Here is a 25215-nt window from a genome sequence, read left to right as displayed (position 1 = left end):
GGGGGCGGTCCGGGGCTTTAGTGGAGGTGGTGGTGGTACCCGCCCTCTCCTAGGCGGCGGTGTCGGTGTCATCGCCGGGCCTGGCCCGCGATGGAGGACGTGGGGTCAGCGGCGGCGCGGGTGGGCGCGGTGTGGCTGGGGCTGGTGCTCGCCCTCATCGTACTGCCCTCGGTGCTGGGCATCTCGCTGGGCATCTCCGAGGCCTACATGTGGGTCCTGATGAAGACGCTGGAGGTAGGCGGGGGGCTCGTCCCTCCCTTACACGCCGGGGTGGTGTATGTGTATGTGTGTGTGTGTGTGTGTGTGTGTGTGTGTGTGTGTGTGTGTGTGTATGTATATGTATATGTGTGTGTGTGTCTATGTATGTGTGTCTGTGTGCGTGTGTTGGGGTGTCCTGACTCCCTGAGGGGCTCCAAAATGGCGGCCCCGCTGTTAGGGTGAGGCGAGGAGCACCCCGGGGCGGCCCGGCCCGGCTTGTGTCTCTCTGTCCCTCGGGCCGGGCTCCTTCCCTCCGGCCGCGGCCCTCGGCCCCGTGCCGCCGGCATGGATGTGCCTGGTCCTGCGCACAGCTGTCGGGCTCCGCTGCTCGGGTGCGGTCCCTACGGGAACTGCCTCGGCGCTGCCTCCATCCGCGCCCTGGGCGGTGGCGATCCCCCCGGCCGGGACAGCGGGGCCCCGCGGGCAGGTGTGAGGGGACATTTCCCTCCTCGGTAGACCCGCTTAGGGCTGGGAAGTCTGTGAAAGCGTCGGTCCCCCCAACCCGCCTTGGGGAGCAAGGGTTGTAGAGAGGAGGTGGGTTATGTCCTGACTGACATCGGCTGTGTCCGTTTTGCTGTCATAGCCCGCAGGCAGAAACCAAAATTTGTGTGGATGTAGGTGGTTGTGCAGGCTCTGGTGCCTCCTCCCTGAACCCGCGGGAGCACGAAATAACCCTTGGTACCTGAGGCTGTACCATGTCCTGGGCGAGGTTGTCTCTGCTTGGTGCCAGCTGTTCCCCACCTGAGAGAAGCAGTCTGACTCCTGAAGGGTATAAATGTCCCTGTGCCTGAGCAGTGAGTGCCAGAAGTGCTTATGCTCCCATCCCATGCTACGGTGTCCAACATCTTTAGTCACTGTCTTCCCCCAGATTCTCTGGGAAAGGGAGTTTCCTGCACAGGAACTGCTGTCTGGATGGGACATATTTCATATGTGTATGAAAATGCTCCCTCTGAAGCTCATAATGGTAGTGGTGAGGAAGTGTAACAGCTGGGTGAGATGATCTGGTTGAAATCTTTATTATGCTTCTTTCAAGTAGGAGGGAAATTCAACAAAACAGCTGTAAGGAGGAAAAGTAAAATGACACAAGGTACAGACTGCTGCAATGCAATGTAGATCAATACATGACTATGGAAAGTAGGTTTTGCCTCATTTAATCTTGTTCTATGTGGTTTACAGTTAAACCTTGTTCATATGCTTTAATGACTTCAAGATCCTTGGTGCTTGGCTAACAAAAATCACCATCCACCTAATAAGAATGTTAAATGCATCTTAAGTTAAAAAGTTTTAAGGCTTTTGGTGAGAATGAACGTGCTTGAAGTACTTTCTGGGCCTGTGAATTGTGTGAGTATAATTGTTAGGAGTAGAAGATGTCATTATTACTGGAAAAAAAAAATCTGTGGATAGCAGAAGCTGAGGAAGTGAAGGTCACACTGGGCTGAGGGAGAAATCCAGATGGCCTAGTGAGATAGTCTTGTTTGTATGACTTGCCTTCACCTCTGGTTAGCCACAATTCACATTCTGTGTTCATATATTATTAATCATGACTTTTTAGTTTTATCAAATATTGCAACATGAAGTGACTCCATGTCTTGGGCAGAAGTATGGAGAAGTAGCTGACAGCATATTGATTATGGTGACTTGTAAGCTTTTTTGTTGTCTAAGAGGGGAAATAATGACTTACCTTGGGAGCTGCCATTACTTTTTCATTAAATAATTTCTGGAATTACATGCCATTATATTAAAATACATCAATACATAATTACAACGTACATAAATATTTTATTATATATATTATATATAATAGAAAAACAAATGAAAAATTGGGAAGTGTTCTGAGGAGAAGAGTCTGGTAAACTGGACTTGTGCACGAGAGTGAAGAAGCTCAATCCACCTAGATAATCCACTTATTTTAAGCTGGCCTTGCTTTGTCTGTGGATTCTTTATGTTGTCAGAACACTTGCATGTGGAGAATCCCTGAAATAGTGTTTTCCTGTGAAATGTGTCATGTTCCTTGACTCACAGGTCTGTCTTTGTCAGCAGCCTGACAGAGACAGGCTGATAGTCTGCTAGCCCGGCAGCATCTGCCAGAGCCCCTGAAGATGTCTTGTTGCACATGACTTTTCCCTGCCAAAAATCACGTTACCACTGGAAAGTGCTAACTAAATTTAGCTGCTAGCCTTTTGCAGTTGCTGGAGTGCCTGAAACTTCCTGGGCTGTTGAACTGAGTATGCAGGCTTCCTCCTGAGCAGCCGTGGTCTGTTTTGTGGTTATGTTGAGGCACAAGGTGCTGCAAACCTCTTATGGCTGAGACCTTTTTTAAGGACAGTGCTTACCTTCATGGCTTCCAAAAACTTCCTCTTGTTTCCAGCCCTGGATCTTACAGGCAGTCTTCCTGTTTCTTTGAGCTCTTGGCCATCCAGCAGAATGGCCTCTCGAGCCTCTGGGGTTCTCTGTCATGATGGTGTCGTTGCCTTTGTTGCCTCTTTTATGGGCTAGGTTGCAGGAGCTGTCAATGGTACCAGCTGTTCCTGTGCCCTAGATGAATTCCAAGTTGCTCTTTAGTTTTGCCTTTTTATATCCCACATGTAGGTATAGGGGAAGGACACGATGACTTCTGTGGTTTGTTTGCTACACAGCATACATTGTCAGGTGCTTTATTAAAGCTCATCTGTTGTGAGGGTCCAAGTCTGTCAACCTGAGCAACACAGTCCACAGACTAAGTGGATGGAGAGTTTGCTGTGGCACATCTGCTGGCCTGCTGTCATGTCAGATGAAACAAGGCATATAAAAATAAGTCTGTGGTGTTCAGTTGTGTAGGCTGTGGTATGGAGCAAGTTGGAGAGGATCATAAAAGTTAGGGGTTGGAAGGGACATCTAGAAATCATCTAGTCCAATGATCCTGGACTTGTGCTTTTATTTTTCCTGCCAGTAAAATTAAACCTGTTCCTGCTTGCTTCAGAAGGGCAGAAGCTTTTTCCCAGTGCTGCAAGTGTGGTCCAAGAAAGGGAGGGGAAAAACCTCCGTTTAGGAACAAAATGTTTTGTACTTTGACTGTCTGATATTACTGACAAGGGAGATCAGTTGGTGCACAATAGATTTTTCTCTGTGCCTTAGCAGGGCACGTTCTTCTAAGCAAAATGCAGCACATACAGACAGCAGTGTTGAGTATGCACTTCTGTTGGATTGCTTTGTGGGTTGCATTTGACCCTTAGGTACTGCACTAGGAACGACAAGCTTTATCTGGAGTATATGGGGTTTTTTTTCCTATTATATTTTGACCAGCTATGCTGCTACCAGAGGAATGCAGTATGCAAGATAAATTTCCCTCATCAAGTAGGGAACATCAAGGTATTCCTTAAAGTACATTAATTCACTTCTCAATTGCATTACCAAGCTTAAGCGAACTTTTAGGAAACAGCCTGTGGCTTCTCTTTCAGTGTTAACAGTAGCATCTCTGGCACCATGGTAGCATGCTTTTTAAAAATACTGGATTACTGCCATGAAAACATCTCCAGCAGCTGTTCATTCCTTTGAGGAGCCAGTCTGGGCTAGTCACCTGCCATGCTAGTGCTCATGAAATCACTTGCCAGAGAAATCTTTTCCATTGCTGAAACTCTGGGGACAGCCTCTTGTAAACATCACGGAGTGGTGGATTCTCCCACTTTGGAAAGTTTTAAGTCTCAGCTTGATGGGGTGCTGGGGCACCTCATCTAAACAATCATATTAGAAGGATTGGACCAGATGATCCTTGAGGTCCCCCTCTGACCTGACATTCTATTATTTCTCAATTTCTTTAAAAACATCATCAGGTAGCTTCCAACTTTAAATTTAGTCTGTCTTTACCTATCTCATTTTTCCTCTTAGTCCATTGCCTCTTTTCTAAACTCTGCTATGGACTGGGGTTGATCAGACTTCTGTCTCTTTTGCCAGGCATTGGAGGAGTCCAGCCTTTCAGAAGGTTATTTGTCTTTCATTAAGGCTCATAGCGTAGCCATCATCACAGAGCAATCAGTTTCTCTACTTCGATCAGTTTGTAGAAAATCTGGATGAGTAGTTTAGACTGCACACCTATGTATTTGGCAGTAGCAGTGAGCCCCCCTGAGTGATAACTCTGACAGATTGCAGCTCACCTTGTTAAAAACTAATTCCAATATTTGTGTATTTTCTAGTCTTCTGGGGTTTTTTTGGGGTGTGCCTAGCTTCCCAAGACAGTAGGGTTGACTTGTCAGCAGTAATTTTACAGACTGTCTTGCTTTTTCTAGTGGGAAAACATTACTTGTGTTACATATGAAGTATTAAGAAACAAGCTAGGCTGAGGAAAGTGAAGTCAGTAGGTCACACTTGTGTTAAGAAACACCAGGGCTAAAAACTAATGTCACGGTTTTGTATATTTTTGGGGTAATAGTTTGTTGATGGCTGCAAGCGTTTTGAATGCATTCCCTGCCCCTATCCCTTCACCTGATCTCTTGAGGCTCTTTGCTTGTGGAGCTTGCAGCTGGCAGAGAAAGCATTTCTTGGGTGGTTTGGTTTGCAGGTTGTGCTGTAATGCACAGCAGATGCTTGAAGTTGTGGGTGTTTTTCATGTCTTGTAACTGATCCATCTGGGTTTAATAGCAGCCCCTTGGAACAGAAACAATTTGTAGTACCTTGTGCTGCCCTGCAGGGAACGTGCTTTTGCTAGGACAAGGATGTAACAGTGGTGGTTAGCTCTGGGGTAAAGCCAAAGGTACTTGTTTTGCAGATGACCATGGTTATGTGAATGGACCTAAGCTTGAGAATAATATACTTTTGGGGAAAAAGACCTTTTAGTGCCTGTGGTCAAACTGTAGGTTGTGGCTGGGCAGGCTGGGCTGTCCCAAGGATGCCAGGTCACAGCTTCTTCCTATGAGCCACCATCATGATTGCACGTGGTGCAGGGAAGGGAAAAGGAGAATGTGTCAGCTAAAATAGGTGAATCATTGTGGGGTTGTGATGGTTTCCTCTAACTCACTGACCTCTGAAGCAAGCTTTTCTGACTCATGTTGCAGAGTGTCAATGAAGGCCTCTGTGTAATAGGTATCCTCCGAAGACTGCTGGGTGGGGGAGAAATGGAGAGCTCTGAAGTGAGAGAGGAGCTCTGCAGGTTGCCTGCTCAGCTGTTAACAGGAAGCGTGTCTTGGAGATGTGCCTGATGTGAATGATGTGCCTTTGTTTAAAGGGCTTGGAGTAACTTTTGGAGTAGTATTTTAGCAATTATGCTGCATAATCTTGAAGTAAATCCCTGGGCTATATTCATCTAGAACCCCAACCTGTGAAGGCTGCTGTTTATGTTTTCCACAGCTGATTGAGGCTCCTTGGATATTAGCAAGGTTGGCAGAACTGGGGTTACCCTGTGCTGGGGTTGTATCACTAAAGCAGCAGCTTTCTGGTCAGCAGCTCTGACCTAAAACTGCTCTCAATTCCACAGCATGTGAACGCTGCATTTTCTGATTCTGTTGATGAGCAAATGCTGTTAAAAAAATAATAGCAGCTGTATTGAGAGCTTGCCTTAAAGAAACAAGTTTGAAGGTGGTGTAAAAGAAGCTGCTTGTCATTTCTGTTGCTTGATCCCCTTGGGTTTTTGTTTTTTTTTTTCATGTAAAGCTGAAGTCTTTGTTGTTCTTGCCCACCAGGAAGGAGTCGATACTTAATGTATCATGAAGTTGTACGTGTATCACATGTACAACTCCTAAGCAGAAGAATTTGGAAAGCTGGTTGGAGGCAGTGCCAGGGATGTCCCATCAGAATGAGGAAAAAACAGTGTGGGCGGCCACAGAGGAGTTTTTGCTCTCGCACAGCAAATGATTGCTCCTCTTGGTAGTGGTGTTTTCCGCTCCTCACACAAAACAATCCAATAATTGGCATACGAGGTTTGCTGCATTAAACAATGTAGCATTGTGGGGGAGGTGCTCTGAAATTTTTCTGTTGATATTGAGGTTTGGAGATCCTCCAAGGAGTGCTCATGTAAACTAGCATACAGACTTGCTCTGATAAGACAGGTGATCTAACTCCATTTGACTGCAGATTTCAGTCATCATCAGTAATTCTCTCCTTTTGGAATAATCATCAAGCATTACTATTGAGCCAGAGGTGATGTAAAGGTGAAAGGCAAAGCTGCAAATAGGGGAAGTCCCTGAGGGGTTTTTAAACTGTGACTTGATTGATCCTAACAAAGTATCTCTAGAGATGCTTTAATGAAACAACAGGTGAAGCTTGGCTTTGCTACCTGGCAGCTATCTTATCCGGAGCTAAGATTTTTGGTATCTGTCGTGGTTTAAGCCCAGCCAGTAACAAAAACCCACACGGCAGCTCATTCTCCTTTCCCTCCACTTTGAATGGCAAGGAGAAAACCCAACTAAAAACCTCGTGGGTCAAGACAAGGACTAGAAGGGTTTCACTCATCAATTATGGTCCCCGGCAAAACAGAGTCAGGAAAAAAAAAAAACAACACAATTTTTCATTATTCAAATCAAAACAGGGCCAAGAGAAAACAAGACCAGATCTTAAATACAACACCTCTCCCTTTTTCTGGGGCTCAAATTACTTTGTGCCGATATCTCTGTCTCCTCCCCCCCGGCAGCACAGGGGGACAGGGAGTGTGGTTTATGGTCTGTTTGTCACACATTGTTTCTGCCACTCCTTTCTCCTTGGGGAAAAGCATTCCTCACATTCTTCCCCTGCTCCAGCGTGGGGTCCCGGAACTGCTCCAGCCCGGGCTGCCCACAGAGTCACGGCTCCTGCGGGAACAGTCACCTCCTCTGCCACGGGCTCCTCCAGGGCTGCAGATCCACATCTGCTCCACTGTGATCCTTCATGGACTGCTCCTCTATGGGCTGCAGGGGACGGCTGCAGGGGAACCTCTTCTCGGGCACCTTCTCCCTTTCCTTCCTTACTGACCTTGGTATCTCTGCTCTGGTATTGCTCCCACCTCCTCCTCTCCTCTGCCCTGAGGTCTTGGAGCCGCTGGTTTCCAGTTCTTCACTGGTAATGGAAGAGGAGCATCCTTTGTAGCTGTTGGGACTCGGCAGAGCCAGAGTGGCATAGCTGGATTTTTTGGAGCCAGGGGAGCTTTCAGCAGCTTCTCACAGGACCCTCTTGCTGAGGACCCTCTCCCACTACCAAACACTCCAGAACATCTGTTGTAAATAAAGTACTGCATAGGTCTCTGTATGTAGGAATTGCTTAGTGATGCATAAGTGAAACTGATCTTTTGGCAGTTTTGGATAGGCTGTTGACTTGCTGGTTTGGTGTGTGGTGGTGTGGGTTTTTTTTTGTTTTTGGTGTTTTTTTATATATATTTGTCTTTTTTTTAAAAAAAATAAGGTGGTGATAAATTAGAAGCCTTTCTGATGAGGATGTAGAGGGAAATCCTCTCAGAGGAGTTTGACATGTTTTCCTTGTCTTGTTGAAGTGTGGTAGCCTCAGAGTGTGCCTTTTTTGTTTAAAGCATCCAAACTACTTTGCTGAGCAGTTGGTATACTAACATTTCAAAATCAGACTTGTGGTGCTGTTTGTATAGTTTTTGTGATGATGATGCTTTCTAGCATTGCATGCTTAGTGGGTAGCCCCAGCTGGAGAACTGTTGTTAATCTGTTCAGAAACCTGGTGTTTTATACTCATTACGCAAAACTTCAGAAATCACCGATAAAGACTTTAATCTGGATCAGGGCACTCAGGATTGCCTGCTCAGCACCAGCTTGGAAGCTTGGAGAAGGCCCTTAAATTTGTTTCAGTATTGCTGGTAAGTGATAAATCCAAAACACATTTAGAAAACTAAATGGAGGCTATGGCTTATGATTTTGTTTCATGCTGCTTGATCTCTAACACACAAACACATAATTTTTCCTTCTGTGGGACGGATCAGTTTACATTACAGCTCTTTGTAGCATAAAGCTGTTCTTTAGCTAAGGAAGCAGCTGAAGTGGCAATGGATGGTGCAGATCTCTAGCTAGCAGGAAGGAAGGGAAATCACTCACATTGTTGCATGTGATGTCTCTTGCTTTCCAACCTGGATATAAACAAGCTTTTCACTTGATCTAAGTTAAAATTTTGGCTTTGATAGTGCCTATATTTCAGGTGCCTGAAAACAAATGGAAGTATTAAATCAAGTAAAGTTAAGTAAAAATGTCTTGCTGCCTGGCTGCTGGAACATGCATAGTTTTTGGAAATATGATGGACTGAGGGAAGAGCAGTTCTAACATCTGGTATTTAAAACTGTCTTGCTGTAGCATCTAGTAGATGTGGGCCTTTAGGAATGCCCAAAGGCTTCAGCTCAAGAGAGAGGATCAAGAAGAGGAGTCGGTCTCATCCTTGCTGGCTTTGTGAAGCATGCTTAAATACCCTGGGAGATCTGGCACCAAAAGTAAAACTGTCTCAACTATTGACTTATGAAGCACAGGCCAGCTGTCCCCTGGAATGATCTGTGCAACCTTTGTACAAGATGCCACACTGATGTCAAGCTTGTATGGCTTCTGCCTCCTGGTAGAGGGATGTGGGTAGAGGGCAAAGGAAACTCTCCTCTCCAGTCTTCCCCTTTGTCCCTATCCCCTCCATCCACTGTGTGGAATACTGTTGTTTTCTGGAGTCAGGTGAACCTGTGGGCCAAAGGTCAGACTACTTTGAAAACAGGAATGTACTTTTCTGAACAGGGTAGATAAACTTGGGTTGCATGACCCTGCAATATCTGTCTGCTTTGGGAAGAGTCCACTTCTTTGTTTGCATAGCCAAATGTCAGAAGATACTGCAGTATTTGCAAGCTTTTCAGTGTTACAAGGGCACGTCTCAATAGCCTGTGCTCTGCTGGCTTATGCTGAGGCTCATCCTTTGTGACAGGAGCATTGTCTGGCTGTAACTGCAGGATTTATATAGCAAGAGCATCATGAAGGGAGTGGTGCTTCCTCTTTCTGAGCACCAAACAGAAACTGTTCCTCTAGGTTTTACAGAGCAAAAGATGGCTGCACTTGGTTTTGATTATCTGTTTGAGAGGATTTGGAGGATGAAATGTTACTTTTTCAGTGAATGCATATGACTGAGTAATATTAACCAAGTATGTTCTTACTCATATGTAATAGAAGTGACTTCTATGTAATAAGTGACTTACCTGCTTGCAGAGATTTTGATTCATTGAATATAGGTGGTTCATGTCTGGTCAGAGAATGATTGTCTCAATGTATTTGCTGATCTGTCTGTGCTCCCAAATTAATTTCATAGAAGAAATGTAGAAATTGATATATTGTGAATAGGTTTTTTTTTTTCCTTGAAGAATGCTTTGTTTTGTCATTTTTCAGAACTTCCATGGCTGTGGCACTCCCAGGGACAATATGTAGCCAGAAAGTACTGCAAAATTAGCTCCTGGAGCAGCTGTTGTCTTAGCAGAACTGAGGAAAGAAGTGAATATATTGGCAGGGTACATTTTGATTCAGCAAGAGCTGCTATAGCGAGTAGTCCAGGCTCTTCCTGGGAGGTTGTGTGGCCAAGATAATGCCAGGAGTCAAGATACTGACCCTTCAAAAGAAAACTGGATCCCCAAATGCCCCACAGCTCTGTGGGAGGGGAGACGTGGAAACTGCATGGTTCAGCACGTGACCTTCCAGGGCAGACCAGCAAGGTCCACCTGTATGCTGTGAAAACAAAATATGCCTTTGATTCTGCTTAAGTTATTAAGGTTTGAACAGGATAATGTCCTGATCTTTTGATATGAACTCATTTCTGCCAAGTCACCTGTCTTGGAAGCACACATTGTAACAGGATTCCTAGAAACAGGATTGATTAAGCCTTGTGGGGGAGGAGTTAATGTTCATAATGAGGAACCACAGAGTCAGTCCTCTTTGCCTGAATATTTCATCCCTTTGTGAAGCTGCCATGTAGGGAAGGGAGGGATCCAGGCCAGGAGGGCTGCTCTGTCATCACTGGCAAGCTTTAGAATGGCAAAGAGATTGCAATTGTTAACCCAGTATAATTAGGAGGTAGAAGGGCTATTTAAAAGCACTGTGTGGAACTGAATCAGCTGAAGGTCAAGAAATCATTTTGGCCCAAGAACAGGTTAAACTGGCTTCAGCCCCATCAGGGCTAGAAATGAGAAGAAGTCATCATGCCTATGTAGTCCTGCTTGCAGGATTTTGTAGGGAGCAGAGCCTCTGGGCACCTTTGACTCTGGTTTGAGAGCAGAGCTTACTTTATCACCTATCCCAATCTCATTCTCCCAGCCCACCACTAGAAAAAAGGTTAACCTCAGTGACCTGGCAGCCCTTCCCTAGGGCAGTAGAAGGGGGTCTCTGCAGCTATACACTATGGCTTGTGATTTGGCAGTGATTGTACACCGTAGCCATCCTGTTTTCAGCTTCTCAAAACTCTAAAATGCTAAAAAAAAGGAGTGGCTGCAGAGTCAAGGGAAATTTCAGTTTTGCTCAGCTTTAAAAACATTTGGGTGCAGTCCTCATGTACTGTGACTGAACTTAGATTGAGACTTCACATGTCTGCAAATGTTTTGGTTTTCAGCCAGTTAGCTGTGTCCAGGCTTCACTTTGACCTACCCCAGTTGGGACTTTATTTGCGTCACTGTGGTGAAACTGCTCTGGAAGGTGGTGTGTCTGTTGGCTCTGTGGATGTGTGCTGTATGCTCAAGGGCTGTTGTCTTAGCTTGGCTGCTGGAGCTTCCCCTGGGGCCATGTCTAGGTGACTGGTGTGCAAGTGGCAAGGCTGATGATGGATGCCTGTCAGGCTCTTGGGGGCTACGTGCCAGAACTGGAAGAACTGTGAAGCACCAAGTCAGCTCTCCAAATACTGGCAAACAGAGCTGAAGTACTGACTAGAACTAAGTGATTATTTTTCTTTTAAATTCTTATTAAATACACCGAGGCAGTGTTTCTGATGATTACCTGTCTTTTATTAATTGTTGCTTTTTTATGGCACTTTTTTCATAACTGAATACTACATTTATGAAATTAATGTTCTCTTTCTTTTCAACAGTGGGCCACTATACGGATAGAAAAAGGTGTCAAAAAGCCACAGCCACAGATGCTAAAGAGTCCTGCTGCTAATGGTGAGACCTTGGGGTAAAGTCAAATGGACAAGAACTAGTGTTCTAAAGCAGAAAACAGAGTTGTTTTCAAATGGGGAAGTTAGTAGTGTGCACAGGAGAACGGGAGAAGAGATGGGGTGGTTACAAGCTAACGGTTACATCTAATTATTTCACAATGCTACTGGCACAAGAACTGTTCCTGTAGATAGAAATGCTTCTATGGGCTTGTACTGAATGGTTGAAAAATCAAGGATGAGGAAATAAAATAACAAAACAAAGTAGAACTTAAGGTGGAGACTGTCCTCAACTGAGGGAAATTTTCAAGTTAAGAGCTTTAAATCTGTCTTCAGGCCACTGCTTGCAAGACTGCTGGCCAGCAGTGTTGGTCCTAGCAGCATCAGAATACACTTAATAATCTCTGAGGAGATCTAAATGTTTAGTGGACAGCATTTTCCTTTCCTGAGCTCAGTGCTTTTGCTATTGTAGGGGCTGTTATGCTTGTTTCTTTTTCTCAGTCTGCTGCTGTTCACATTTTGGCCTCTGGAGTTACCTCAGTGTTTGCCAGATGAACTTCATACACTCATTATCTGTAGAAAGACAGCAGAAGAATTGCTTCATATTTCTTCCTTTAGCCTAATTTTGAAATTAGGTGGTTTGCTATATCTTAACCCATAGTGTACATGTGTAGTTGTAGGCTTTACTAGGTTAGAGTTGGCTGTAAGACCCAGGAGTTGTAAGTGGGGTGAAAGCAGTCTGAGTTTGCCCAGGGAACAAGAGAAGGATGAACAGGGCCTTGCAGCCAGTGCTTAGGTGTCTCCTGGTTCCTGACTACCTTGGTATTGAATGTTTGACAGCTCTGTCAGCACTTGCTGTGTGCTCCTTTGTTAGACAGCACAGCTGGAAACAGGACTAGCTTGCCAGCTGGACAAGGCAATTGTTACCTGCTGCTACCTAAAAATTAGCTCATGTGAGCAGGATAGTAGTGGGGACTGAATGGCTGGAATGATTGTTTGGGTTTCATCTCCAGAGCAGTTTCCTCATCAGTGCTGTGAAACACTGGTGTTGGGCTCTCTACAGGCCAGGCATAAAATGGGTTCTGATGGCAGCTGATCTAACTGCCAGTGAAGCAGCAAGATATCCCTTTTCTTCCTGTGGGGTGATAGTGTCCCATCATGTCACAGGTCTGTGGGAGGTCAAGAGAGGCAGCTTTGCTGCTTCAGCTTTAGCTGCACAGTAGGAGCTCTTCTCTTGCTGGATATCCTATCATTCTGGCATGTAGCTTTTTCTTCTCTAGAAAAGAAAGGTAAAGGGAGAGAGGATTTGGCTAGTAGGTTATTTTCCATGGCCTATCTTTCCATAAAAATGCAAGTCCCCTGTATCTGTGACTGAGGGGTGTATAGTGCTAATCTGAGCTGTAGTTTATAACCTGGACTGCTCTGCATTCTGCTGTCTGGAGCAGTAGTGACAGTAAAAATGGCCTGATGTAATTCATGCAAACCCTTGCATGCAGGCTGTCTTCAAGTCTTGTGGATATACCATTGCAAGGTGGTCTGAGGTACACTTTTAAATGTCCTCCTTGTACTTGAAATTAAAATTAAAGCCTTTCCCTGCTGTAGCTGGCTCTAGCTGTGGTGACCTGGAGCCTAACTGTTCCTTACTTGACAAGGGAGCAAGGGAGATGTGGAGCTTGCAGTCCCAAGCTGTGCTCTGTATATTGCTCTTGAGAGCTTTTTAAGGATAAGAATAACTGATTTGTGACCAGGAGCCTGGGTTCCTGTATGTGGAGGAATGTAGTTGAAGGTCAGGGCAGGTGTAGGTCTAACAGTGCAGTATATAAGTTGGCATCCCCTGAGGGGCCTGAACACAAGCAGGTGGAGAAGCCCAGTTGCATTACACAATATTTACTGAGGGAGGAGACATTGTCCTGCAATTATGAATTAAGAGCAGCAGATCAGAACAGGCTAAAGGTAAGTGTCTGTGTCTGTACATATGTGCACATTGTCCTGAAAGGGAATGTGGCACCTGTTTCATCTTCCCTTACCATCCAGTCCTCTCTTGAAGTTGGGTCAGGATAGGAGGAAGCATTGCAGATACGTGTGCAAGGGCAAGGTTTTCTGCTCCCTGGCAGAGTAAAAATGGTCCTCCCCAAAGACCTTAAAATCCAGTGTCTCTCAGTATGAAAGGCAAGCAAGAGTATGCCTGGGGAGGTACCACTCTTTTCTATGGTACCAAACCCAATCTGTTTGGTATTTGTAGGAGAATTACCTGCTGTGTCACCTCACAGACCCTCTGTCCTAGAGAGTAGTGTATTTATGTGCTGGGCCCAGTGGTAGCTCTTAGCTGAGCAGATAGTTGGAGGCTGGATGTGTTTCACTGCAGCTGAATAACCAGTTCTCTGTCAGTGTGGATGTTGGTTGTGTTGAAAGACAGTACTCTTCAAGTTGGTGGCTGTAAAAACCACAATTGCTGGTGAGTCAGGGTTTTGAAAGCAACATCCACCAAAAGAGAAACTTATTCAAGTAATGTGTCTGTAAGTAGGTAATGTCAAATTTGAGCCCAGTATGAGAGTATGGGAGCTTGAAGCTGTGGCTCTTGTGCTGTGGCACTAAGGCAGTAGCTCAGGCTTTTCTTGGTTGAGAGTAATGTTTGCTCTTCATAATGCTGCTTTTAGCTGTCTTTTGGTGAACTCATGTCTGCCCATGGCCAAGGGGTTACAGGCCATTAAATGTGACTTCTGATCACCAGAAGGCCAAGTACATCCCCTGAGCAGCGTGTGTTTTAATTAATTCATAATACCTTTAAGTGCTGCTGAGATCTTGACTGGGAGCAGCTTGTCCAAGAGCTGCAAGGCAGCTTGCACATGGGAGTGTTGTGTGACAGTGCCAGCTTGGGTTGGTGAGGCCAGACATTACAGCTGTGTGTCTTGGCTGTGCCAGCAGTGAGCTAAACTTGGCTTCAGCCAAGAAGCAGGAGCCAGGGGAGTCGGCCTGCTTGGCTGATGCTGAATGAGGGATGGATAAGGAGGAAGCTTTCCCAGTTCTCCTGGGATCTTGAAAGAAGAGTGGAGCTTGTATGATGGGTGCTGGAGAGTTCCCCTGGCCAATTTGTTGTCTGTGACCTGTCTCCCACCCCAGTAGCATGGAACAGACAGGCTCGGTTGTACAGTTCTGGATGTTTCACAACACAGGGGTTTAAGAGACAAATGGAACCAGAAACTAGAGCTCTGGTTTGGGCTTAAAGCCAGACACAGGTGTAGTCCATCCTGCTAAATTTTTGATGTGATGCATGTTTGTATAATTTAGATGGTGAAGGCCATGTGGATGTTTCAGTGTGCCATTTTTAGGATTTATATTTATTTATAGACTAGTGATCTAGACAACATACCCAGATGGTCTGCTTCTGGAATTGCAAGTTGTGACTGCCAAGTTCAGAGCTGAAGGTGCTAGTGGGTTTTGTTGTGTATTGTTTCATCTCTCTTGTGTGTTCTTTAGTGTTGATCTCAGTGATTTGTGGGACTTGCATCTAGGAGCTTCTTGTGTTATCTCATATGTATGCTACAGTGAAATACAAAGATTTTCCATGTCACTTGTAATACAATGTCATGTGTGATTTGCCTAGCAAATATATTCAGGAAGTTTTACTGCTGGCAAGACTCCCTCAGGCTGTAGATTTCCACATTGTGGGATATGTATTTGTGGGAAAGTGCCTGGTAGCTTGGAACAGTTGGGTGCTTCTTCCTTTCCCATTTTGGTTTAATCTCTATGTGGAAGCACAGAGATTATGCAATGTGTCGGAGGCTGTTTGATAGAGTGGCAACCTGAACTTTGACCTCTGTAATCCTAGTTGAGTGTCACAGGGGATCATTGTTCTGGTTAAATGTTATTCTAGATTTCTTCTAGACGTGCTTACCAGAAAGCGGCTACTTGATTTTTATGTTTAGTTTACACAATTTGTCCTTGCCTTTGAAAACTCCAGTGAGAAATGGATGCTTATCAGACTATGAATATAAAAAGTGAAAAAGGGGGAGGAGAAGGAATACTTGCTATTTGTCCTGCAGTTCTGAAACCTCCAGGTTCCTTTTCTATTGCCAGGCATTGTGGGCAGAGTTCAACTGAAATGCAGCTGTTAGTGCTGAACCAAATGATATCAAGGCATCTTCAAGACAACTTTTTTTTTTTTTTACTTTGTGGTTTTTAGAGGGTTTTTCTTTGTTTGATTTAAACTAAAATAAAAAATAGTGTGGTCCTGTCCTTGCTTGTAGAAAAAAATTATGCTGTGAAGGGAGGGAAGTGCATTTTGTTCAAATCTGGTCCATCCACAGATGTTGGGTAGGTGGTGTGGTCTGGGGCTCTGACTGGTAGCAGTAGAGCAGCTCAATATGGATGAGGAATGCCAGCATGTCTGACATGAGAAGGGCCTACAAAGCAGGGAGGCCTGCATGGAGGAGACTGAATGCTCTTAAACAAGTACAGAGTACTAGGAGAAGGGAATGGAAAGGCCAGGGTCTCACTTGGTTTCCTTTGGGAGCTTCAGATAGTTTTGAATAAAGCTGCTGGGTTGACAACTTGTCAGATGCTGGGAAAGGGCTTGTCTTCTACTTCACGTTCAGTAGGCAACAAATCTGATTATATATAATGTCCAAGGTGTTTATGTGAGGAAGGGGAGCTAGAACTGGTCTACTGAAGTTTATGCTGTGTCCAGCTACTCATCTGATGAGGGAGCTGGGTCTATTCAGCTTGGAGAGGAGGAGAATGAGGCGTGACCTCATTAATGTCTATAAATACGTAAAGGGTGCCAGGAGGATGAAGCCAGGCTCTTCTCAGTGATGTCCAATGACAGGACAAGGGGCAATGGGTACAAGATGGAGCATGGGAGGTTCCACATAAACATAAGGAAAATTTTTTTCACTGTGAGGGTGACAGAGCCCTGGCACGGACTGCCCAGGGAGGCTGTGGAGTCTCCTTCTCTGGAGACATTCAAAACGCACCTGCACATGTTCCTGTGTGACCTGATGTAAGTGACCCTGCTCTGGCAGAGGGGTTGGACTGGATGATCTTCTGAGGTCCCTTCCAACCTGTAACTTTCTGTGATTCTGTGATCTTGCTGTCATGAGAGGAGCTCTGACAGTAAATTTGCCTCCTTGAGGGATGTAGAGAATGTTACTGTGTAAAATTATCTCCTCATATGTTTTCCCTTTCCTTCCCAAGGTATCATTGAAAGAGATGAAACGCCTATGGAGAAAGAAATTGCTCGTCTGCATGAAGTGGACTTTGAATTTTCAGACATTTTCTACTTCTGCAGAAAAGGATTTGAGGCCATTGTGGAGGATGAAGTCACCCAAAGGTTTTCCTCTGAGGAGCTGGTCTCTTGGAATCTCCTTACAAGGACTAATGTCAACTTCCACTACATCAGCCTGAGGCTGACTGTTGTGTGGGTCATTGGTGTTATTGTGAGGTACTGCTTCCTGCTACCCCTACGGTAAGCTTGTGGGTAAGCCCTGAGGGACTTGCTCAGTGTAGGAACACATAAGTGTGTGTTTTCTTGGAAAATGTTCTCATCTTTTTTAACCCATAAGCAGTGTTAGCAGGTAAAGATGAACCCACTTGAACTCTACTTTTAATGGTTAGGAAGCCAATTGGCATGCTTTTATCTTGCCATTTACTGGAGTAAATTAGGGTAAATTATTAGAGTAAATCAGAGCGTAGATGAGGGCTAGTGTTAATCTTGTCTGTGAATACTTCCCTCAGTCGTGTGGAGGTAACCTCAGTATGAACTGGGCCAGCTCTCAAACTCCCTACATTGTATACATGGGACACAGTATACACCTGAATCTGCTGCTTTTGCTAGACCATGATTTTGAGCAGTACATCAGGGAATTATGTTAGAGAACTGGGTATGTCAAGTACCTGAGAAATAATTGATTTCCTGCAATCCCTGTCTCTTCTGAAGGGGGAAAGTGATATTAAATAGAGCAAAACTGCTTATTTTGATTTAATGTCTATTTCGTCTGTAGCTTTACCCTTGCTGCTATTGGGATTACCTCAATGATTGTGGGGACAACAATGGTAGGACAGCTACCAAACAGCAGGTAAGTACTGTGTGATGAGTGAGCTGCATCACTGCAAACAATTCAGGACTAGTACTGGGAAGATTTTACAAGTGATAGATAACTGATAGTCTGCTCCACCCACACACTTGTGGTGGCTTTCCTTTTAGTGACATTTTGAACTTGGGCCTGAGGCTGGCTTCTTGCTGTGCTTGGCACTAAGGTTGGTGGTTTCTGATGGGCTCCTCTTGCTGTCATGAGAGACCCAAAGGGGGCATTGTAGGGGAGGTAACTGTGCTGAGATAAAAAAAAATACCCATTGAGGACATGACAGCTTGCCTAGGTAAGTGAGACCAAGGACATGAGTGTGACATGTCTTGGATGAGCTGCTCTAGCCAGGTGTGTGTTAGAGCTAGGAATATCCCTCTGCTCCAGAGTACCAGGAAAATTTCAGCCCTGAGTTGTGTAGAGTAGGCTGGAGAATATTGCATGTGTGTCTAGCTGCTTTCCAGTGTGCTCCAGGTGTCTGTTTTCTTTCAGTGTGAAGAACTATCTGAGTGAACTGGTCCACCTCACCTGCTCCCGCATCCTTGTCAGAGCTTTGTCTGGTACTATCCATTACCATAACAAGTGAGTGGGCTGGTGGTAGGAGAGCAAAAGCCGGAGTGTACTTGCATGTGTGTGAGGATCCCATTGGAAAGGGGGCAGCTCTTTCCTGACCTGCAGGTTGATGTCACATTAGATGCTGACTCACCTGACAGCTTTATGGAACTGTTGTGTGTTCAATCTGTTGTGTAGTGCTCTAGCAGTCTAACAAAAAAATTAATGTAATTGCAGGGAAAACAAGCCCCAGAAAGGAGGAATTTGTGTTGCCAACCACACCTCACCAATAGATGCGATTATTTTGACTAACGATGGATGCTATGCAATGGTATGAGAAGATCCCAGCAGAGAGAGAGAGACTAGCAAAAGGGAAAGACTGTGGGCTGTTGGCTGTGGAATTCAGTACTTACCTTTCACAGCAGAGATGTTGAGCACTGGACAGTGTGGAAAAGTAGAAATTATATTAAAATTGATCTGCCAGTTACATGCCAGTGAAGTTGTCTTGGCAGTGTCAATGCTAGGCTCTTCATCTGGTGAAACAGGATCATAGACTTGTTTTGGTTGGAAAAGACCTTTAAGATCATCACTGCCAAGTCCACCACTAAACCCTGTCCCCAAGCACCACATCTGCATTTCTTTTAAATACCTCCAAAGATGGTGACTCAGTCACCTTGCTGGGCAGCCTGCTCCAGTGTCTGACAACCCTTTCAGTAAAGAAATTGTCCCTAATATCCAATTTAAACTTACCCTGGTGCAACTTGAGACCATTTCGTTTTGTTCTATTGCTTGTTACTTTGGAGACCAACCCCCCACCTCACTACAGCCTCCTTTCCAGTGGTTGTAGAGAGCAATAGTCTGTCCTCAGCCTCCTTTTCTCCAGACTAAGCAATCACAGTTCCCTCAGCTGCTCCTCGTAAGGCTTGTTCTCTAGACCCTTCACCAGCTTTGTTACCCTTCTTTGGAGTACCTGAGATATGCTTCCATGGATTCATCTGTATCCTTTCATGTGAATGCATTTTAATGTTTTGTGGGCACTACCCAATCCTAGTTTGCAGCCACCAGCGTGCTTGGGTTGTGTTTTATTTTGAAGGGGATGCAGAAGAGGAAGTTTGTCTTTTCAGGTGTCTCATATGCTAATGTACCTTTCTGTGGCTTGCAGGTTGGGCAGGTTCATGGTGGACTAATGGGAGTTATTCAGAGAGCCACTGTCAAGGCTTGTCCTCACGTCTGGTTTGAACGCTCGGAAATCAAAGACCGCCATCTAGTGACAAAAAGGTGACAGTCAAAGACCCAGATGAAGAATTAAAGTTTTGGAGAGACAGAAGCCCAAGAAGCTGATGAGATGGCAACAGGAAATGGGGGATCCTGGGCATCTCGAGAGGGCAAAATGCCTGCTTGGAAAAGCATCTTCTTTTACCAGGAGCCATATCTAGTTGTTTTATTCCAAATGATAACAGTTGCTAATAAATGCTAATGACAGGGCTACAGGATACTTGGAATTCCACATTACTTTAGGCTGGAAGGATGCATATTGGTAATTGTATTTAGGAGTGGAAGCAATCAGCACAATAGTGGCTCAACAGCAGTTCTTGGAGTGAGTTGGAGAGGTGGTTTGCAGCAAAGTGGAGCATTCAGCAGGCTCCAAAACACGCTGCTTTGTGTGGGCTTTGGGCACAGTAGACTGCAGTCAGACTGTCAGGTTCTGAGGTCAACAAGGAAGGCTTGAAAAGTTTATAGAGGGTGAAATGTTTCAGACCAAAAGTTCTGGTAAGGTCTGGATTGCAGTGTGCTGTCACAGCACATCTCATTTGGGTAGCCATCAGCTAAGTAATATTTCATGAACTCAGATACACATTTTGAAATTATGTGAAGATGCTTCAAATTCTGGGACTTCCTGTTGAAGAGCAGTACTGAAACCATGGGCTTTCTTTCCATGGCATGAACTGTCTTGACCTCACTTAAAACTGTGGGCCAGTAGAAATGCAAAGCAGTGCTTGTTTGGGTGAGTGGCAGAAATGTGTCTAGTTATAAAACTGAGCTGCTTACAATGGTAATTTTCTTCAGAATATCACCAAAGGTGATATGAACATGTACATGGTAGTACAGTGATAGAAGTTCTTCCTAATTTTAAAAGAAATTTTAGGTGAATTTTGACAAGTTAACTTCTTCACCACCTTATTGGCCTCTGCAGCAGGACAGCTTTGACAATTCAACGAGGTGTTATTCAGGTAGTGGGAGCTGTAGGCATTTAGGACCCCTCTTTTTTAGTTACTTAACAGTTCAGTAAGCAGAGCCTGAACTGACCTCTGCACAAGACATCTTTGCCTTAGGTAAAGGCAATTTCTTGCAGGTTGAGTTGATCAGCATTAGTTGGATTGACTTAATGGCATAGCTTTGTTGGCTTCCCATTAATAAAACCAAGCAGAGGAAACAAAGCAAGATGATGCCTTAGCATAATGCACAAGAGGGTTAAGGGATGTCTTGCAAAAAGCTTCAGGGTTGTCAGAAACAGCAAAACAAGTACGAATTAATGTCTGCTAAAGGGCTTTGGTTTCAAATAATCTGAGATATAGAAAGATGTTTTTAATGCACCTGCCTGAGGAAAGACCAGTGGAAAGGAGTGGGCTTTTTTAAGCTGTTCTTCTACTTTTGCAGGCTCAGGGAACATGTGGCAGATAAAAGCAAGCTCCCAATCTTAATTTTTCCAGAAGGTAAGATGCTGAACTGCTCCTTATCTCCTCTCAGTGTTGATGTTATCTGTGTTCTCTTTTCATGGATTTTGGTGCTCAGTTGAGTATCTTCACCTCTGGCTTAGATTTTATTAGGCCACTGCTATTTTTCATCTTTAATATGAGATTACACAAAGACAATTCAATACTGTCTGTGACTGTTGGGTCTCCTGGCAGAAGCTGTAGGCACAAGAATAGGAAAACTCTTTCTTTTGCCAAGTGAATATCAGTTCACTGTCCTACAGATCTAACCTCAGCCTTGTGCTTTTTGTCTCGCACAGGTTCTGGCTTCAGCTGGGGGGGTCAGTCTCTCAAGACAATGAAAGCAAGCAGGGGAGAGAGACTCATAAAGGGCCCACATTTGCTTCTCTGAGTGTTAGACCTGTATTTTGATGTAGTGTTGGTACTGAAATGTAGCAGACTATGAAGTAATGATTTCAGGTTCTCTTCTGTACAGGCACCTGCATAAACAATACATCTGTGATGATGTTCAAGAAGGGGAGCTTTGAAATAGGAGGGACAATCTATCCAGTCGCAATCAAAGTAAGTGGAAATAGCTGGCTGCTGAATTTCAAAGTTTTAGCTCTGATTTTGTCAGGGAGCGTAGGAAGCTGTCTCAATACAGCTGCTAGTTAAAGCACAGTACTTGGCAACTGGCTACAAGCTGTATATTATTCCCAAGAGTCTAAGTGGCTGAAATGAGAAAGTGAAGTCCATAAGCCTCTGGAGCCTGGCTGATAGGACCTGATGGGGTCAGATGCTCCTTCCAGAAAGCTGGAAGGGAGAGAGAGTCTCTCCCTTCAGTCTCTTCAGTCCTTCCCACTGCTAAAGGGAAGCTCATAGCAGTGCAGCTCATAGCAGCCTTGGCTATTGAGGTGAATGGGTGACACATGTTACTGGTTCTGTCACCATAAGAAGCACTAATAAGTACAGGCTGATTTTTTTTCCCCCCCAGAATTTTCATTTTAAGCAAATATGTCAGTTGTGAATTTCTTTTAGTGCTGACATGTGAAAGCATCCACTTCAGATCTGAGACAGGCCGTGTTCTGTGTTGGTCCCTGGGGAAATGGTTTTATTTTTTTAAAATTTTTTTTCCCTTTGTGATCCCTTGCAGTATGATCCTCAGTTTGGAGATGCATTCTGGAACAGCAGCAAATACAACATTGTGAGCTATTTGCTGCGAATAATGACCAGCTGGGCCATTGTCTGCAATGTCTGGTACCTGCCACCCATGGTTAGGAAGGTAATCTGGCATCTTGGTTGACTGATCACTATTTAAGAACCCAACTCTGCCTGCAAATGCTTGCTTCTACTCTTTTTCCCCAAAGTCTCACCCCATGCCTCCAAATCAGGGTTTCATACTAGACTTTTGTTAGTGTTGAGTTGGTGTGATTGGACTTGGCTTTTCCTGATGCACCCTGGCACCATCATCAGCACATCAAATATACAAAAGGACAGCAGTAAATATAGTGCTATTCATGATAGCAACTCTCTTAATGTTCCATCCATGTGGAGAAAAGTTTTCCTCTAATTTGAATCTTTGGGGGGAAAAAAAAGAGCTAAAGTATCATAATGCTAGTACATGAGGTTGTGTTGGCATGACAAGGGCTGGATTGTTTGTCACTGATCTAGTTTGTTGAGACAGCAGATAAAAATTGTTATGCAAGTCTGTTTCAATTCACTTCTTTGTGCTTTAATTATGTTGAATTTATGACCCTTGAAGGAAGATGAAGATGCTGTTCAGTTTGCCAACAGAGTGAGGTCAGCCATTGCTCGCCAAGGAGGACTGACTGAACTTCCCTGGTGAGTGATGTCATCCTTGTTAGACTTCATTGACTATCTGCTATCTTGATTGAAAGGTGCTTCCTCCCTTAGCTTCTTGACAGATAACATTTGATACAACTTTTATTTCACTCAGAAGAAAACAAGTGAATGACTTTGCATGTACCTGTAAAGTAAAAGTAAGAGATGCCTGAAGTCTGTGGAGCATGTAGCTCTCATGCAGTGAGGTTCACCTAAAGACTTTATGCTTTTGAAGAGGGCCCCTTCAAAGCTGTTTCTTATGCTGAAGCTCAATTACATGCTGAGATTAAGGAGTGGAAGTGAAGTTACTTGGCAAAACTGAACAACAAAAAGCAAAACACAGGGCTTGAGGCTTTCTGCTCTGACTTGCTCATGTCCCAGTGCTTGAAATAGGAGCATAATGCTGAGATTTCATAGGATTGTGTGAAACAAAATTAAAAGCAAGATTCTGATGGAAGAGGACAGGCAATTGGATTCACCAGCTAGCCCTCTGAATGATGTAAAACAAGAGGCAACAATGGTGTTGCACAAGCTTGCCTACCTCTGCAGTCTCAGGGAATAGCATCTTAGATTAGCAATGATTTCTGTGGTAGGTACAACCTGTTACCTGCATGAGGAAGCTGATTCAACAAGCTAAACTCAAAATTTGGACTGCATAAGCATTATGGCTTAAGGTAAACATCTTAATAAACATGCTTAAACCTGGATGTTGTTAGAAGTTCTGAAAAAAGCTTTGTTAATCTTTGAGTTGAGGACTCTAGACCTGACCAATGTAGGTAATATAACAGTTTGATATCAATAGTGGTAATGATTGTGACCAGTTATTTTTCTCTCTTGCTGTGTTCCAGGGATGGGGGTCTGAAACGAGCAAAAGTCAAGGATACTTTCAAAGAGGAACAGCAGAAGAACTACAGCAAGATGCTAGTGAGAAATGGATCAATAATAAGCATGTCTACAGGAGCAGAGTCAGACTGAATGGCCGCTCTTGAAAATTAACTTTGCACAACCAGCCTTAGCAGGAGTAATTTTTTTTAATGAAAAACCAAACAAAACAAAAAAACCCAACACAAGCCTACAAAAACTGGAGCATCAAAATCTATCATCACGTATATGCGTATTCTCTGTATGGCTGAGTCAAAGCCTGGTCTGTATTTTTCTCTCCTTTTTTCACTCTTCTCGCTCCCTTGTTCCTCCCCATCTTCATGTGATGATGCACTGCTGCTCCTGGTATTCTTGAGCCAAATGTGTGGAGGTTAAAAGCAAAAGGAAAAAAGCACCATGTTTTTTTCTGAGTTGGTAAGAGTGAAGGGAAGGACACTGAACAGATGGTGTCAGGATGCTGACTGTGAAGATACCTCTTGTTCATGGTACTTTGAAGCTTTAAACATAACAAAATTCTGTCTTTTTTCCTGTTCCTCCCAGGAGTGTAGTTGTAGATGACTTAAATAACATGTTTTAGAATGTTGTCAGAACTGTAAGCTTGACTCTTGCTTAGCTTGCACCTGGATGTGCAAGGGTGGGGAGGGATGTAAGGGCTGCAGGCTCTAAAGGATGGGAAAGGAGCTGCCCTTCCAAAAGCACAGTTCACACAGACCATGAGGAATGTGGTAGCCTTACAACATGGTATTACCTTTACTGAGAGCTGCTACCTGAGGGAAGATAAGGGGCAAGTCCTCAATCTCCCTGTCCACTGCTACTGTCAGGATTGCTTTCTTGAGATCTGGAGCTGTAAAGATACAGTAAGCAGCTGGGATAATGTAGGCTGTGACAGATGAGTTTTTATGAAGTTGGTTTTCAAGACTACCCTTCTGCAAAAAATGCTGCTAAAGGTTTAAAGGTCTTGAGAGCCACTCCAGAAACACATTTTGTGTTGATCTGGGCTAGCAATAGCTATCACAATTATAAACATAGGACTCATAAGTCACCTGTGGTACAAGATGTGGCACGTTCAAATCTGCAATATATTGCTGTCTGAATGTAAAGAGAAATAAATTCTATATTTCTAATGGGTCTTGCATGGCATCTCTTCTCTAAAGGTGTGTAAAGTAAACAGTTGCACTTCTCGAAAGCTTAAAATTTAGGGTCATGGAATTTCAGTCACTGTGACATAAAGTACCAGTCATAATTGAGCTCTTTCCTGATTCCAAGCCTGAGTGTGTTGGGTTTTTTTCCCCCTCCATGCTCTGTACTCTAAGGCACTTTTCCCAAAGCTCATATAGCATTTGTGCTTTATAGGGGACGAGTGAGTCCTCACGCAGACTGAACTTGAAATTACAATGTGACACAGGGGAGACATTACAGTGTCACATCAGAGAGACTCAACTGTAATCTATAATTAACTGGAAAACAGCTATGAACATCGAAATTTTTAACAAACTGATTTAATTTGTATGTAGTCTTTTCCTGCAGTAAAGATATTTTGAATTTAATGTTGAAAAAATAATTACTGTTCCACAGCTGATAATAAAGTTTAAAAATCTGTTAGAGCACAGTTTCTTACAAAAGGATTAATGATCTGTTTTCCAGAATCCCTCAATCCATGCTCTTACACAGTGGGAAAAGTATTTATTCACTGCAACTGGAATAGGAATGCTGCAATTGTACTTTGTGTTGGAAATCAGGTCTCTAAGCTCATTGGAGGTACACAGCCTGGGAAGAAAACATTGGGAATTAGAGAAGTGCTTTCAGGTTATCCTGGCAGCTCTTTAAGAACAAAATGGTTTATAATAAAAAGGTTA

General features: G+C 44.1%; 1 protein-coding gene across 1 annotated transcript; it reads left to right on the top strand.

The window, feature by feature from the left end:
• LOC103534809 (glycerol-3-phosphate acyltransferase 3) lies at nucleotides 1–24499 on the top strand. Its single transcript, XM_030450390.1, has 12 exons — nucleotides 1–234; nucleotides 11245–11317; nucleotides 16504–16774; nucleotides 17310–17384; nucleotides 17883–17972; nucleotides 18180–18273; nucleotides 19105–19220; nucleotides 20601–20656; nucleotides 21132–21217; nucleotides 21789–21917; nucleotides 22398–22477; nucleotides 23326–24499. Exons 1-12 carry the CDS (start codon nucleotides 91–93, stop codon nucleotides 23450–23452), a joined length of 1341 nt encoding a protein of 446 aa, XP_030306250.1. The 5' UTR covers nucleotides 1–90; the 3' UTR covers nucleotides 23453–24499.
• Nucleotides 24500–25215: the final 716 nt, after the last annotated feature.

The sequence above is a fragment of the Calypte anna genome, chromosome 4B (assembly GCF_003957555.1).
Source record: "Calypte anna isolate BGI_N300 chromosome 4B, bCalAnn1_v1.p, whole genome shotgun sequence".
NCBI lineage: Eukaryota > Metazoa > Chordata > Aves > Apodiformes > Trochilidae > Calypte > Calypte anna.
Note: the sequence above shows the minus strand (reverse complement) of the source record. Positions and strands in the feature narration are given on the sequence as shown.

Excerpts from the sequence above, each read along its gene's own strand:
- LOC103534809 (XM_030450390.1), top strand. The coding sequence starts at position 91 with ATGGAGGACGTGGGGTCAGCGGCGGCGCGGGTGGGCGCGGTGTGGCTG. Across the intron at positions 16,775-17,309 it reads TGCTTCCTGCTACCCCTACG|CTTTACCCTTGCTGCTATTG; the intron begins GTAAGCTTGTGG and ends TTTCGTCTGTAG. Across the intron at positions 17,385-17,882 it reads GGACAGCTACCAAACAGCAG|TGTGAAGAACTATCTGAGTG; the intron begins GTAAGTACTGTG and ends GTTTTCTTTCAG.